Raw genomic sequence first — 15,438 nt, 5'->3', positions numbered from 1 at the left:
AACACAAATGCCAGCCCAGGTTACTGTATCCTGCAAAACTCTCAATTAACATAGATGGAGAAACCAAGATATTCCATGACAAAACCAAATTTACACAATATCTTTCTACAAATCCAGCACTACAAAGGATAATAAAGGGTAAAGCCCAACATAAGGAGGCAAGCTATACCCCAGAAGAAGCAAGAAACTAATCGTCTTGGCAACAAAACAAAGAGAATGAAAGCACACAAACATAACCTCACATCCAAATATGAATATAACAGGAAGCAATAATCACTATTCCTTAATATCTCTCAATATCAATGGCCTCAACTCCCCAATAAAAAGACATAGATTAACAAACTGGATACGCAATGAGGACCCTGCATTCTGCTGCCTACAGGAAACACACCTCAGAGACAAAGACAGACACTACCTCAGAGTGAAAGGCTGGAAAACAATTTTCCAGAAGAAGCAAGCTGGAGTAGCCATTCTAATATCAAATGAAATCAATTTTCAATTAAAAGTCATCAAAAAAGATAAGGAAGGACACTTCATATTCATCAAAGGAAAAATCCACCAAGATGAACTCTCAATCCTCATCTTTGATTGGTTTATATACAAGTGTGCAATTTCTAGGCTTGAAAGTAAAATGATGCTATCTGGTGCTGGATAGAGGAGCCTTATTTTTTATTATGGCAGCTTGCTATTTTTGTAACATGGTGATTTTGTTGAACACATTAAAGTACAGTAGTAACTGATCTCCCCCTCTTCCTGGATGAGTGAGGAGATGATTAAATGTTGATGTCAGCATCCATGAGCATATTCAGATGAGCTTCTGCTTCTGTTGAAAAGGATGCTGTGTTTGATTGTGGTCCGAAGCTTTGAAGCACTACTTGGCATCTCCTTCCTTGGAGGTCTCACTGTTTAAACATAACAGATTTGATAGCTTGTTGGTAAGGTGAGGTCCAGCTTGTCTCCACTAGGTCATCTTCATGTGAATCCGGTGGTTATACGGTTTTGTTCTAGGGATATTTCATTTTTTTAATAATGGTTTTAGCTGACATTCATGGAGAGAATGAATCCTTAGAAGTGTGCCACTAGTGAAAGGAAATCCTGTCTAGAGTATGTTTCTTTACAAAGCTGTGTCACACCATCATTTGGGCCCTCTGCTGGAAAAGTAGAATCAAGTCTCAAATAATGCCTTTTAAATTGTATCCTCTAGTATTATAGATGTAGGACAGTACTGTATCATACCTCTGTGGATGTAAAATAGCTTGTACCTGCTTTATGATACGTAGTAGTGACCATGCTTTATCAGAGCTGTTTTTAATGATGTTGCTCAGAATGTTTTCTTTCCAGATGATGATTGAGAAGCTAATTTAAAAAAAATGGTGCCAGGTACCACAAGAGTAACAGAACTGTGCTGTTTTCTCGGGTTTTGTTTTTTTACTTTTTTTTTTTTTTTAATGGAGTGTGCTGGATGTCTCTACAGTTTTGTTCAGATGACTGCAGAACCTGGAAAAGCTGTTGCTGCTGTTGATGCATAACACACTGCTATTATTGGTCTTTTTATATAAATATAAATATATATATACAGATATATAATTTGAATTTTTTGAAACTTTACCTGTGCTGTCAACTTTCGAAAAAAGTATCCCCGTTTACTGTGTTGAGTTGGCACTGTACAGAAATTAACAGCCATATTGGTCTAGAAATGTTGAACTTAAGTTTTTTCCATTTGTACAGGGGTAACACACTGTATTAAATATGTAAGGTCTTATATACGTGGGTTTGATTACAAAAACTAATAAAGTATTCTCTAAATAAAAAAAAAAAAAGAAAGAAAAAGTATGAGTAGCCATTGCAAATTAAAACAAGGATTACAGTTCAAGGCTAGCCTTAGCTATACAGTAAGCTGGAGACCAACTTAGGCTAATTATTGAGACCCAGTCTTCCAAAACCAAGGACTGGGGATGTGGTTCAGCATCAGAAACGTAAAAGGACAGTAGCAAAACCCCTCAATCAGAAGCCATTAATACCTTGACCATCCTGGCTCAAACATAAAGGATCAATACCACCAACTGTTGGAGGAGTATGGAACAACAAGATCTTGCCAGCACTACTGAATGCAGGTGCTCTAGAAGTTCTTAGTGCCACACAGTCAGACCACAGTGTGGAGAAATCAGTGTCCGACTGCTCAGTATCCATGCAGAATTGCATGAGATGTTTGCTGAGTCCAGAGGCATATGATGTGTGTGGTGTGAAATTCTCTGAAGCAATATTGTTTTGGTGTTGTAATTATAAACCTAATAGATAATTTGGGTTGTTGTTAGCAAATAGAGTAAGTCAGCAGTGAACAAGCAGTTTTTTATGATGCTGTTGTCTTTAGGTTAGTTTAGCCTACACTTATGAAACCAAGGATGCTTTGTGTTTGGTGCTAACCATTATGAATGGAGGGGATTTGAAGTACCACATTTACAACCTGGGCAATCCTGGCTTTGAGGAGCAGAGAGCTGTGTTCTATGCTGCAGAGCTGTGCTGTGGCTTGGAAGATTTACAGAGGGAAAGAATTGTATACAGGTAAGAATGGTGCAACCTGTGTTAAAGCCTGGTCACCTAAGTCCTGGCTTCCACTGGGTGTTTCCTCTGACTCATACTTGCTGTCACGGGATGGGAAAGGCAACAGGGAGGCATTGGGTGGCATTCTGAAGGGGGTTGTCCCTTTAACTGTAGGACATAGCTAGTCAGAAATATACCTTGGTTTTCTTCTTTGTTTATCTTTACTCTTCTAAGACATTGTCTTTTGAAGGGGAACTTTCCCCTTAAGCTAATCAAATAGATAGTGTAAGCATGAGAAAACCTGTGTCCAGAATTCTGAGATACTTGACAGCCCTGATCATAATGTTTTAAGAAAATGACCGAATCAAATGTATTAAAAATGTTTTCAATTTGGAATTTATTAAGAAAATCAAATGCAGCCAATGATGGCACAGCCTTTAATCCCAGTATTTGAGATTCAAAAGCAGGTAGATCTCTCTCCGCCATTCTGGTCTACAGAGTGTTCCAGGACCGTCTGGGTCATGCAAAAACAACCTGTCTTGAAAAACCTAAATAAATAAGTAAATAAATAGTAAAATAAAATTAGTCTTTGTGGTTAGAATTAGCTTAAACAATCAGTATATTTACATTTGAAAATAATTCATCTCTCTTAGATATTGGGTTTTTTATTCAATGAATCTCATTTTGATCAGTCTCCCAGGCACTTCTGTTTTCTCTTTCAGATATTCACCTGCCAATCAGTCCCTAATGAGAATTTCTTACCTTTAAAAATAATACTTGTCTGTGTGACTGTGCTTGTGTGTGTGCATGTTTCCAGAAGCACACGTGTGAAAGGCCAAGGGCAGCTTTGGGTGTCAGTGACCTCCTTTCAGCTTACGTGAGATAGGGTCTCCTGTTTGCTGCAGTGTGCATCAAGATAGCTGGCCTGTGGGCTTCTGGGCATCTCTTGTCTCTGCCTCTCATTTCACCATAGGAACACTGGGATTATAGATGCACAGTATATCACCATGGGTTTGGGTGTTCAATTCAAACTCAGGACCTCATGCACAGCAAATTTACCCACTGAGCCATCTCTCTAGCCTCTAAAGAGAATTTTTAACCTTGTGCTTTTTTTTTTTTTTCTTTTTCCGGAGCTGAGGACCGAACCCAGGGCCTTGTGCTTGCTAGGCAAGCGCTCTACCACTGAGCTAAATCCCCAACCCCTGTGCTTTTTAAAACTAAATTGCAGAGTGGCCTGTGTATCTCTGGCTCTCACCTCCCCCACTCAGTTGGTCATCACTTCACACTGGAATATTTTCATCAGACTGTTTTCCATGGTGAGCAGCTCAGTCCATGTCTTTCTCTTGTTAGCCAACTGACAGAAGCTTGCATTTCTCCCCACACTGCTGTGCTGCCCCAGTGCATTTTCCAGAAGATCCTGACAAGGCATGTTTGAATGCAGATCTGACCCCACTGTGTCTTCCTCTGGTATGGAACCCTTATTCACCAGACCCTTTAGGGTAACGGCTTTTTACTAACTTCTCCAGCCTTGTTTCCTGATAACCCTCATTGATTCCCTCAGCCCTTGTTATACAAGTACATTTGTGCTTTCCAGAACATCTAAGAAGTCTTTATAACTCCAGTCTTGGTAGTGTACTTCTCTGTGGATGCCTTCTTCACTGCAACCCCATTCCTGTTGATATGAGGACCTCTGCTCATCGTTCCTGAGGTATTCCAGGAATGCCTCTGTCTAAGTCACTGTTTATTGCTGCAAAGAGACATAATGACCAAGGCAACTCATAAAGGCAAGCACCCACTTAGGGCTGCTTACAGTTTCAGAGGCTTAGTTCTTATCATCATGGAGGCTGGCACTGGATCAGTAGCTGAGAGAGCTACCTTCTGATCTGGAGGCAGAGAGGCAGAAAGTCTAGGCCTGGCAAGGGCTTTTGAAATCTCACAGCCCACCAACCTTCCTCCAATAAGAGTATACCTCCCAATTCTTCTATCAAAGAATTCCACTCTCTGGTGACTAATCATTCAAATATGTGAGCCCATGGGAGCCATTCTTGTTCAAACCACCACATCCTTTTCCTGGCAGCCTGAATGCTGTCCCTCCAGCATCCCTATAGTGCTCTGAAGGGCAACTCTCAACCAAGAGTTGGTTACACCAGACTGTGAGCTTCTTGAGAGGCCCTGCTCTTGTTCCTTCTATAATGAGGGCTTTCATTTTGTTCTCTACCTTATATATTTTATAACAGATTGTTTCCCACAGACCAGACAACCAGCACTGCAGAGGAGCTGATAGCCTGACCTTCAGTCAGCAAGGGGAAATTACTGTCCTGACCATGATTGTCTAGAGACATAGGTGCTGCATCTGAATTGAGGATTCTAGGAATAAATTGTGTTTACAAGTGACTTCAGGTGAGACACACCTGTTTGCCTTCAACCTCAAGGTGAATTCCTAGGTTGCCTGGAAGAATCTCGTTTTCTTAATCTTTCACTGGTGTTTAGGCAGCATAGAGAAGGTATGATTGGGGCATTTCCATGAAAGCTGGTCCATTTCTCCCACCCTGTGTATCCATGGTGCTTACTTTCAGTGGTGCTTCAAGTGTTTTATGAATGAATGACTTTCAGCTTCTAAAAATGGCCCTCTCTTTTGTTTGAACACTGGTATGCCTCAAGGAAAAGGTGTTTTATTTTCAATATCTTCTTTCCTATTTTTATAAGTTGGCACTTGGCAATTTTTATTAAACCATATGCTAGAATGATGAAATTTGTTTTGTTTTGTTTGAGCTAGGGTCTCACTATGTAGCTTTGGTTGCCCTGGAACTTGCTGTGTAGACAAGGCTGGCCTCAAAATCATAGACATCTTCCTGCCTCTACCTCTGCTGGGGTTAAAAGTGTATAGAACCACTAGAGATGAACTTTATTAAAACCATGAGCTAGAGAGACAATAAAGTTTTAAAAGTTTGAATTTTCAGCACTCTCAAGATCAGAAAGCAGAAGAATGTGTGCTTTCTTTGCAGTCAGAATTGAGAGCCTACGAGAGGGGGCATAGAGCCAGGATACCTGGCTCCAAGCAGGTACTTTGGCACAGTTGAGTCTTTGCCGAGGTGAGCCTTATTCTTCCCATACATTTGCATACAGTCAACTCATGAGAGTCTTTCAGGAGTCCTGCTTTTAATGAGCCTGGAAAGTGGGAGGAGAAAGATAGCCTCACCTGGTTGGATGTGCCTCTGTGAGCGTCCTGGAGAAAGCCAGCATAGCAGTCCACTGAAACCCATGTGCTTGGAGGAGATAGGCAGAAGTAATCAAGGGCCTTTTAAGTCTTATGTTGTGTTGGTTTATATCTTAATGAGGACATTAGAAGAAGCCATAGGGTCACAAGGACCTTATCTCACATTTTACTGGACTACTCTGTCTTTTTCTTCTCTACAGAGCTCTCTTGGGTTTGTTCAAACATGAAGTCAGCAAAGGTGCCTGGCTCAGGATGGTTCAGGACTGCTGTCAGCCAGTAAGACTGCTGTAATATTTGATAGGCACAAACAATGAGCTGCCCAGGCCCACAAGTGCAAAACATGATCTTGGCAACAAAGACTTGCTTGTATGATCTGTGGGCTGTCATGGTTGGTTTTATACCTCTCCTTTGTTAAAAACACACAGTTTAAAATATTTGGTAGAAAACAAAACAAGTGAATGAAATCAAGTGTATGTATTGGAAGAGGCCTGAGAAGAAAAGTATTCTGTACACATACCCCCGCCCTCTGCTTTTCCTCTGGTTTTTCAAGACAGGGATTCTAACTGTGTTGGCCTAACTGTCCTGGAACTCACTTTGTAGAATAGGCTGCCTTGAACTCACAGATATCTACCTGCCCTTATCTCCCAAATGCTGGGATTAAACCACTATTTTTTATTTAAGAAGTTAACTTACAAAAAAAAAAGTCAACTTTCATTTAAAATAAGACAAAAAAAAATACAAACCAAATAGGTACATTTGTCTAGCTCCGTTCTTCACTCCCACACTCTTACCACACATTCCTGTTGTCCACTGTTAAGTTATATGTCTCTACAGGTATGCTCTTAAGGGTTGAAGGATTTGTCTTGTCCCTGGGTTCTTCCTATCCAGTTCTCTGCTTCCTGTCTATCACAAGGTGAACAGCCACCACCTACCATGATGTTCTTTCTCATCTAAGCCCTAAAGGCAACGAAGCCACCCAGCTTCTTCTCCTATGAGCCAAAGCAAACAAATAAAAAACCAAAACCAAACCAAAACAAAGAAAACCTTTTAAACTGTTTGTCTCCGTATTTGTCATAGTAACAGAAAGCCTAGAATTGGCCTGTTTGTTTGTTTGTTTTGGTAGTGCTGTGGTACTGGGGAGTCATACTGTGGATATGTGCATGCTATGTTCTTAGACTTTTACTGGCCATTTTTATATATTCTTAGGTAAATTTTGTATACAAATAGTTTGCATATTTTTAAATTAAGCTATTGTTTTTAATTTTTCTAGAACCAAGGTATTTACTATATATAATTAACATTCCTCCTATTGTTGTCCACTTTCTTTTCCTTTCCTTCTCTCCTTTATCTCCATCCTGTGTGTTTACACACTCTTGTGCTTATTTATGTAGTTGGAATTCGGAGTATGATGTCAGATATTGTTTCTTAGCTGCCCCCTCTTTCTATTTGAGGTAGTCTCTCACTGGCCTGGAACTTCATCAAGTAGGCTAGGCTGACTGGACAGCAAGTTCCAGTGATCTGTCTGTCTCATCTTGACATTGGTGGGATTACAAATTCAGGTTCTGATGCTTGCTAGGCAAGTGCTTTACTAATTGGGCCACTTTCCCAATTCCTTTGGTTTGAATTTTTCTTTTCTTTTTTAAGATTTATTTTATGTATATGAGTATACTGCAGCTGTCTTCAGACACACCAGGAGAGGGCATCGGATCCCATTACAGATGGTTGTGAGCCACCGTGTGGTTCTGGGAATTGAACTCAGGACCTCTGGAAGAGCAGTCAGTGCTCTTAACCACTGAGCGGACTTTTATTTTCTTAATGTTGTCTTTTGAAGTACAAAAAAATTTAACAAATTGAATTCACAAATTTTTCTTTTTACCTATCATATTTGGTACCATACCTAATAAATCATTACCTCTTCTATTTCTTGTAAGAGTTTTATGTTTTTAATGCTAATTTTTGGATAGTGTAGGTTGGGGTAAGGATTTGTTAATATGTACCTCAACACCATTTTTAAAAGTACTCTATTTTCCTATTGAATGACCATGACACTTTTGTCTAGAACCAGTAAATGGAGGGAGGGTTTATTTCTCAAATTTCAAGTCTCTTCATTCCATTGGGCTACTTGTCTGATTTGGGGTCAAAAATCACTGAATTAATTATATTGCTTTTAAAAAAAGTTTTAAAATCTGGAAATACAAGCCTTTAACTCTGTTCTTTTTAGCTGATTTTGTGTCATCCTGACAGGTCTTCTGCATTTCCGTACCAAGTTAGGATCAGCCTGTTGGTTTCTAAGAAGGCACCAAGTTGCTTCCTGAGTGTTTCTGTCAGCGCACATGTGGGGAAGGTGACTTGGTGAGCACACTGAGGCTTCGCGGCTATCTTCTGCCATCCCATCTGCCGCCCACTGAGCAGTATTCTGTAGTTCTTTGTACCTGCACCTCATGCTTTGTTTTATTAAGTTTGTTCCTTGGAGTTTCATTATTTCCTAGTGCTGTTTTCTTAACTTTTATTTTTAGATTATTTGTTGCTATAATGTAGAAATAGAATTGATTTTATGCAATGATCTTGTATTTTTCCTGAGCTGTTTTTATTAACTTTAGAAGTGTGTTGTGCATTACTTAGGATTTTTGTATCCATACCACCATGTTTTCTACGAAACGGTCTAAGTGGCTACTGTTTGTTCTTGTTTTTCTGAAGTAGAGCCATGTTGCCCTTCATGGTCCTTGAAGAGGATTTGTATGGCTGTATTCAAAGCTTTCCTCAGCCCGTCATCTCAAGCCTAGAAACATGAGAAAATCTAGCCTGACAGTGTTCTGTGTTTGTGTGCAGTGACTACAGACACAGTGCAGTTTGAGAATGACGTGGAGGCTAGCTCCACGTTACCCATGGGAAGCTGTGTGTGATGGCATGAGCAGAAGCAGAATCTGGAGTTTGTATAATAGAAGGCCAAGCCTACTTCTGTTTTATCTTGAGGGGTATGGAGACCATGCTTTCTCTCTGATCAAATATTAAACAGACATCAGTTATTTCTGTTTTACTTGGGTTGCCGTTTTCATTTTTTTCTTTGTGTAGATTGTTAGCTTTCAAGGGGACTTCTCTACTTGGGAGTTAAATTTATCTGTTTAATCATTAAGTCAGTTATCTTGTGCAAATTAAAGTTTCTAATTTAGGACCTTCTCATGACACAGTTTAGTATGTCAACTTTATGACCTCTTTTGTAAATAAATTTATATTCTTCTAGGACTGTGGAACCCAGGATGATGATTATATGTGGTTTGTGTTTTGGGGTCCAGCTGTGGTTTACCATCCTCTGCTTTCCCCTTTCCCCCCTCTCAGGGTTTCCAGATGTAGTGCACACCAGGTGGAAGGATGAAGGGAATCCTGAATGGGTGGAGTCCTGTAGGATCCCAGTCAATGGGAGAGAAAGCTGGGGGATGAGAGGGTGGTGGGGAGAAGGCCTTCTTTTTGAGAGTCTTAGTGCTGCAGTTCTTTTAGGTGAAGGCCCTTTCCAGTGATCTTCAATGAAACAGCTCTCTGATATGGTCTTTTTATTAATTAATTAATTAATTAATTGTTTTGTTTCCCAGTGTCACTATAGTTAGGAGGCAGCCTGTAAATAACAAAACTATGCTAGCTATAAACAAACCGTGCCTGCAGAACATGTAATGTTTTAGAGCAGCTGGGGGTATCTTAGGTTCTTTCTTCATTGTTATGATAAAATACTCTTGCAAAAGTAACTTCAAGGCAAAAAGTTTATTTTAGCTCACAGCTCTATGTTGTAGCTCATCTTAGTCAAGAAGTCGGAATGTGAGGGATCTAGTCACATTTAAATGAAGTCAGATGAGAGCATTGGGTGCATGCTTGTTGCTCAGGTGTTTTCTCTGCTTTATGCAGGCCAGGGTTGAGCCAGGGCAGTGGTGCCAACCACAGTGGCAGGAATTCCCATTCAGTCAATGAAGTCTGACCAGGCAGTGGCTGTGCACACCTTTAATCCTAGCTTGGAAGGCAGAGTAAGGCTATTCTCTGTGGGTTCAAGGCCAGCTTGGTCTATAGAGATAATTTCTAGGAAAACCAAGTCTGCACAAAGAAACCATAGCAGGCACAATCAGAGACCCACCTCCCAGGGTTTTCTAGATAGTAAGTTGACACTGAGAAGCACTAGCCATCATAGCATGCGTTGCCATTTTATCTTCCTGACGGGATGGCATTCATTCACAGAGAGGAATAGGGAAGGAATGTCTGTCCAACAGGCTCTAGTGTTGATATTTTCTAAAACAGGAGAAAACTAAAGTCTTGTCTTGTAGTTTCAGTGGAGTGTTCTACTTGTTATCAAGTAAGATGCAGACCGTGTGGCTTCATCTACTTAGTAGAATGCTGTAGTTGTAAGCATGCAGAGAAAATGCTGTTATAAAGTTACTAAGGGAATGGATGTTCACTGTTCATTGACTCTCTTTGCCTTGTGATTGAATTGTGGATTGAAAAAAATAACCATTTCTCCACTCTATGAAGAAGGGAGTTGAACTTGGTGGCATGCACCTGTTGGGAGGCTGAAGTGGGAGGATGGAGAGTGTGAGAACAGTCTTGTCTTCTTTAAGACCCTGCCTCCAAAGAGCAAAATAAAAGGAAAAGGAAGAGGGTGGTGGGAATAGTGTGGAGAAGAAAAACCCGAGAAGGACATAGTTGGACTTTACAGGTTTTCCAGTTGTGAGTTGGTCAAATAGGCCCTTACTTAGGCATTGTAAGCTTTCACACGAGATTTATCAGCAGCAGATATATGCCTGAACCCCATGCTAGGGTATACTCTGGGAAATAAGGCAAACACAGTACTGCCCCCCAAAGCGCATACCTTGCTGGTGGAGCTGGATGAAGACACACAGAAGGATTTATAGTGAGTAGTTTAAATAATAGACCAGAGCTTTTTTATGCTTTCTGAAACTTGTAAGGCTAAGGAAAGATTGCACTTTACAATGTTTATAAGAACTGCTCTGAACCATATTCTTTTAGGTTAGAATTTCTGCCTCTTACTATGTAGTTCTTCATATACAATATGATTTAAACATCTCTAATCCAAATATCTGAAATTTGAAAGTATTTTAAATCCAACCCCCCATGTGTGTGTGTGTGTGTGTGTGTGTGTGAGTTGCACATAAGTATATGCTTGTCTGTTTGTGTATGAATGCACATGTGTGTGTGGGTACATGTACAAGTGTGAACACATGCATTTGGAGGTCCTAAGTTGACACTGGTTTTCTTTCTTGATCACTCTCAACTTTATTTATTGTAGTAGGGTTTTGGTGAATTTGGAACTCACCAGTTCCAGCCAGTCTAGTTAACAGTTTTGCCCTAGGAATAGATATCCAGTTTCTGCCTCTTGAGTTCTGGGATTACAGGCTGCTGTGATTTCTGTGTACCTTTGATGTTAGTTCAGAAAGTCTGAACTCCAGTCTTCAGGTTTATGTGGTAAGCAGTTTATTTATTGAGTTATGTTTCTAGCCCTCAAAATGTTTGAGCACTGCTCCCATAAGTGGAAAATCACACACCAGACCTCATGTGCTAAGTCACAGTCAGTGCAGGTGCAAGGTTGGAGGTGTGTCACTGGTTGGGTGCTTGCCTCGAACGTGTAAGGCCTGGGTTCAGTCTGTAATACGACAATCAGGTGCATGCACACTAAGAATAGCGTGCAGACTGCCTTCAGGTTATGTGCACACTATGTATAAGAAACATAAGAGACTTTGTTTATATCTTAGACTGTTCTCAGAGTATCTCATTTATGTAGGTAAAGTATTTCAAAAGTCTGAAATCCAAAAGTACTCTTAGTCTCAAATATTTTAAATAAGTTATACTTAACCTATACTAGGAAGTAAACCCATTTCTTGAGTTGCTTTCAGAGGCAACTCAACATTTTAGAAAATGGACTCAGAATAATACTAGCTTTCTTTAAAGGTACTGGGTCCAAGTTTCTTAGTAAAGATCACTTAACACTCATGGCAGTAGGGGCTGCAGAAACAGCTTAGCAGTTATGAGTGTTTGCTGCTCTTATAGAAGGCCAGAGTTCAGATTCCAACACCCACATCAGGTAGTTCACAAATACCCATGGCTTCAATCCATAGGAACAGTTATATATATACATACATACATACATACATACATACATACATACATACATACATACACACACATATATGTATGTGTGTCATAAATAGTAATAAAAAATAAATCTTAAAGAACTCTTCATGGCAATTAGCCCATTAGTGCCTTTGTCTTTGCTTTCCATTCTCGCTCCAACCAGGAGAACAGTTCTTTCCTGTGCATGTTGGTGTCTAGATGCTTATTATATATATGGGCAGTAAGATAATTTTCTGACAGTGAGCACTAGCAAAGTAAAGATCTATTGATATCTGCAGAAGAGAAAGCAGATGAACTCCTGGAAAGAGGATCATGTAGTAGGAGAGAAGAGCTCTTTTAAAGTATTTTAAAAGCAAATTGTTGGGGTTGGGGATTTAGCTCAGTGGTAGAGCGCTTGCCTAGCAAGTGCAAGGCCCTGGGCTCGGTCCCCAGCTCCGGAAAAAAAGAAAAAAAAAAAAAAGCAAATTGTTAGAATTCATTGGATAAGCCACTTGTGTGGGGCTCATATTTGGATAGCTGGGCAGACATCTTGTTATTTTGCCAAAGAAATAAGTGTCACAGTTTATGAGTTTCTTCTTGCGATGGTGCTACCTATGCAGTGACAAACTCCCAGTGATCTGAGCCTGCTCATTGAAATGCAGAGTTTTCTGCTGCCGTGTCACTATTCCCTAAGACAGATTGCAGCTAGGGCTTGTTAAGGTTATCTTGCTCTGTTTAATATCCTGGTCTACCAGAAATGTTTCTGTCCAAAGGAAGAACAGGGACAAAAAAATGGAACAGAGACTGAAGGAAGGGCCAACCATGGACTGCTCCACCTGGGGATCCATCATGTCTGCAGACACCAAACCCTGTTTGACCAAACACTGTTGCTATGGTCAAGAGGTGCTTGCTGACAGTAATCTAGTGTGAAGGTTCCTGAGGAAGTCCAGCCAGCAACTGACCAATGCAGATGTGGATGCTTGGAGCCAACCATCAGATGGAGCTCAGGGAACCTGGTGGGGGAGCTGGTGGAAGGACTGGAGGATCAGAGGGGAATTGCAACCCCATTGGAAGAACAACAAAGGCTGGCATGACCACCCAGTTCTCCCAGAGTCTAGCCCACCAACCAAGGAGTGTTCCTGGAGGGAGCCATAGCTCCAGATATATATGTAGCACATGATGGCCTTGCCTGACAGCAACAGGTGGGGAGGCCCTTGGTCCTGGGGAGACTTGATGCCCAGCATAGGGGGATGCTGGAGTGGTGGGGAGGGTGCTGGAGTGTGGGTGGATGAGCACTGTCACAGAAGTAAAGGGGAGGGAGGATTACTGGGAATTGGGATATCATTTGAGATGCAAATGAATGGAATGATTGATAAAAAAATAATATCCTGGTCTAAACATTGAGGCTAATGTTCCAGTTGTTCTGAGTCGTGCCAACCTCAAGCTCTTCTCTTAGTGTCATTCTGAATTGTTCACATTGTGGGTGCAGCTTTCCTCTTTAGTGTGGCCCTGGTCTACCCCTTCTTGGTCTCATTCCCCAGAAAAGCCCGATGACTCGTTCTCCCAAGGCATCAATGAAAAAAGGAGAAAGCCATCCTGTGGTGGCAGGCAGGCCTAAAATGAGGGATAATAGGTGATTCATACCAGTTCAGAGCATTCTCTCTGAAGAGTATCTGCAATTCTGCTATCTCAAGACTCGGTAACAGGTTGTAAAATGGGATTGAAATGGAAAAGTACTACCTTTAGTAGGAAGCGGAGTATGAAACCAGAAAAGTAAGCTGGTGTTGTGTATGATGCATTGTAACACTGAGACTCCAGACAAAAACTGGTACCAGGAATGGAATATTCCTCTGATAGGCCTGAGGATTTGGGGACTTTGAATTTGGAAAGCTGTGGAATGCTTTAAGTGGGGCTTAAAGGACAATCCTAGTAGGACTATAGAAAACATTGGTGCGAAGGGTGATTTGAAATGTATAGACCTGGCCCAAGATGTTTCAGAGGAGAAGAATGTTAGTATGTGGCCTAGAGACTTTTTTTTTTTGTGATATTTTGGAGACGAATGTGGCTGCTTTTTGCCTGAGGCTAAATTGAAGATACTCAGATTAATTGTATTGACCAAGGAGGTCTCAAACAATCCAGTTTAGATTCTGTGCTGTGATTTAGTCTCATGAAGAGTATTTTGATGAAGCATAGCAAGCTTTAAAAGAAAAAATATAAGATGTTTGGTTCAAGTAATAAAGGGTTACCAGGAAGTAAAATGGAGCAGAATCCTGTGTTCAAGGAGATAAACATATTTAAGGGAGTGGTGACTTTGGGGCAAGATTACACCTAGCTAAGCTTACTGTTTATGCATTTGCTGTTGTACAAGGAATAATTTGGACTTTTAGTCTGGAATGAACTACAATACAGAAATGGAGGACACACCTATGATCCATGTTTTGAGGCTGGAAGACATAGGCTTTAGATCCAGATCTTGAGGCTAGTGGCCAGGGAAAGCTTAGGCCCAGGCATGGTGGTTGGTACACATCTTTAATCCCAGGAGACAGAGGTTCAAGGCCAGGAGAACTTGCTCTGTCCCAGGAGAACTCTGGGTTTAAGGCCGGCCTGGGACAGATTAAGTTCTAGGTGAAGAAAAGCTTAAGCACAGGCATGGTGAGACGCCTTTAAACCCAGCTTTTAGGAGACAGACCCATGCAGATCTCTTGAGTTCAAGGTCAGTCTACAGAGCAAGTTCCAGGACACAGCCAAGCTCAGGCAGTGAAGGAATTGGAAAACAGAAAGCTGGTGATAATGTAATAGAACAAGGGGGCTATGTTCTAGCTCCAGCAAGCAGCAGAACTTGGCAGCTTTGGCCATATGGCTCTGGCTTTAGTGTCAAGAATAGAAGGGATAATTGCTGGGACAATTGATGCTGGTTAGCTGTAGCTAAGAAGTTAGTGGTGTGTAAGAAGAGACCAGCATCATTGGAGTGAAATCTTTTGGAAAGTATTTTCTGAGAGCACAAAGAAGTTGTGTTCCAGGGATAGCCAAGCTTGGACCTCATGCTGCAGCTGCACTTGGTAATGTGTAAGATCACCCATGTGGTATTTTGAAGGTGTGAAGAGGTCATGGAGAGCAGCTGAGGCTTGGCACTCACTGTAAGAGGCCATAGAAACACCATTTGCAGTTGACAACCTAGGACTGAAGGGGTCTTGCAAAGAAGTTGAGGCTTGGCACCATGAAGAGAGCCTATTAGAGGTTATTGGTGAAGTCTAGTTGCAATGGAAGACTAGATGAATTGGAGATGCCAGTACTATACAATGATCACCAAGAACAGCAGCAGTGGAGTGGACTCAACCGGAGCCTAGAATGCTGGAGAAGAGACCCAAGCCCTGTGGCAGAACCCAGAAGACCATGATTGGATCCCAGACATTCTAACAAGAAGGTGTGAAGTGAAGTTACCTTGGATACCCCAAAATATTAGAGATGTCAAAGTCATGAGGAAAGCTGCTAGCAGTGAGTAGAAAGCTGCTAGCAGTGAGTAGAACCGTTCAAATAGAAAGAATTGTGCTGTAGTCATCAAATCAGAAAGGAGT

At 41.1% G+C, this 15,438-nt stretch overlaps 1 protein-coding gene and 1 long non-coding RNA gene across 35 annotated transcripts in view; one reads left to right on the top strand and one right to left on the bottom strand.

The window, feature by feature from the left end:
- Grk4 (G protein-coupled receptor kinase 4) overlaps window positions 1-15,438 on the top strand; it is a 74,594-nt gene that overhangs the window by 42,000 nt on the left and 17,156 nt on the right. For 26 of the 34 annotated variants that reach the window (XR_010057407.1, XR_010057403.1, XR_010057402.1 and 23 more), the window contains one exon: window positions 2,372-2,562. The exons of 1 other annotated variant lie outside the window; for it this stretch is intronic. Coding sequence is in view for 24 of the 33 variants with exons in the window: in XM_006251359.4 (XP_006251421.1) it covers window positions 2,372-2,562 (191 nt within the window). In the remaining 9 variants the exon portion in view is untranslated. 7 more of the 34 variants (XM_063273528.1, XM_063273527.1, XM_039092356.2 and 4 more) reach the window with 5 other exon arrangements.
- LOC134481857 (uncharacterized) overlaps window positions 2,922-15,438 on the bottom strand; it is a 40,961-nt gene continuing 28,444 nt past the window's right edge. Inside the window, exon 2 of the long non-coding RNA XR_010057721.1 lies at window positions 2,922-3,089. This is a non-coding gene — a long non-coding RNA (uncharacterized LOC134481857). The remainder of the gene's footprint in view (window positions 3,090-15,438) is intronic.

Source organism: Rattus norvegicus, chromosome 14 (assembly GCF_036323735.1).
Source record: "Rattus norvegicus strain BN/NHsdMcwi chromosome 14, GRCr8, whole genome shotgun sequence".
Taxonomy (NCBI): domain Eukaryota; kingdom Metazoa; phylum Chordata; class Mammalia; order Rodentia; family Muridae; genus Rattus; species Rattus norvegicus.
Note: the sequence above shows the minus strand (reverse complement) of the source record. Positions and strands in the feature narration are given on the sequence as shown.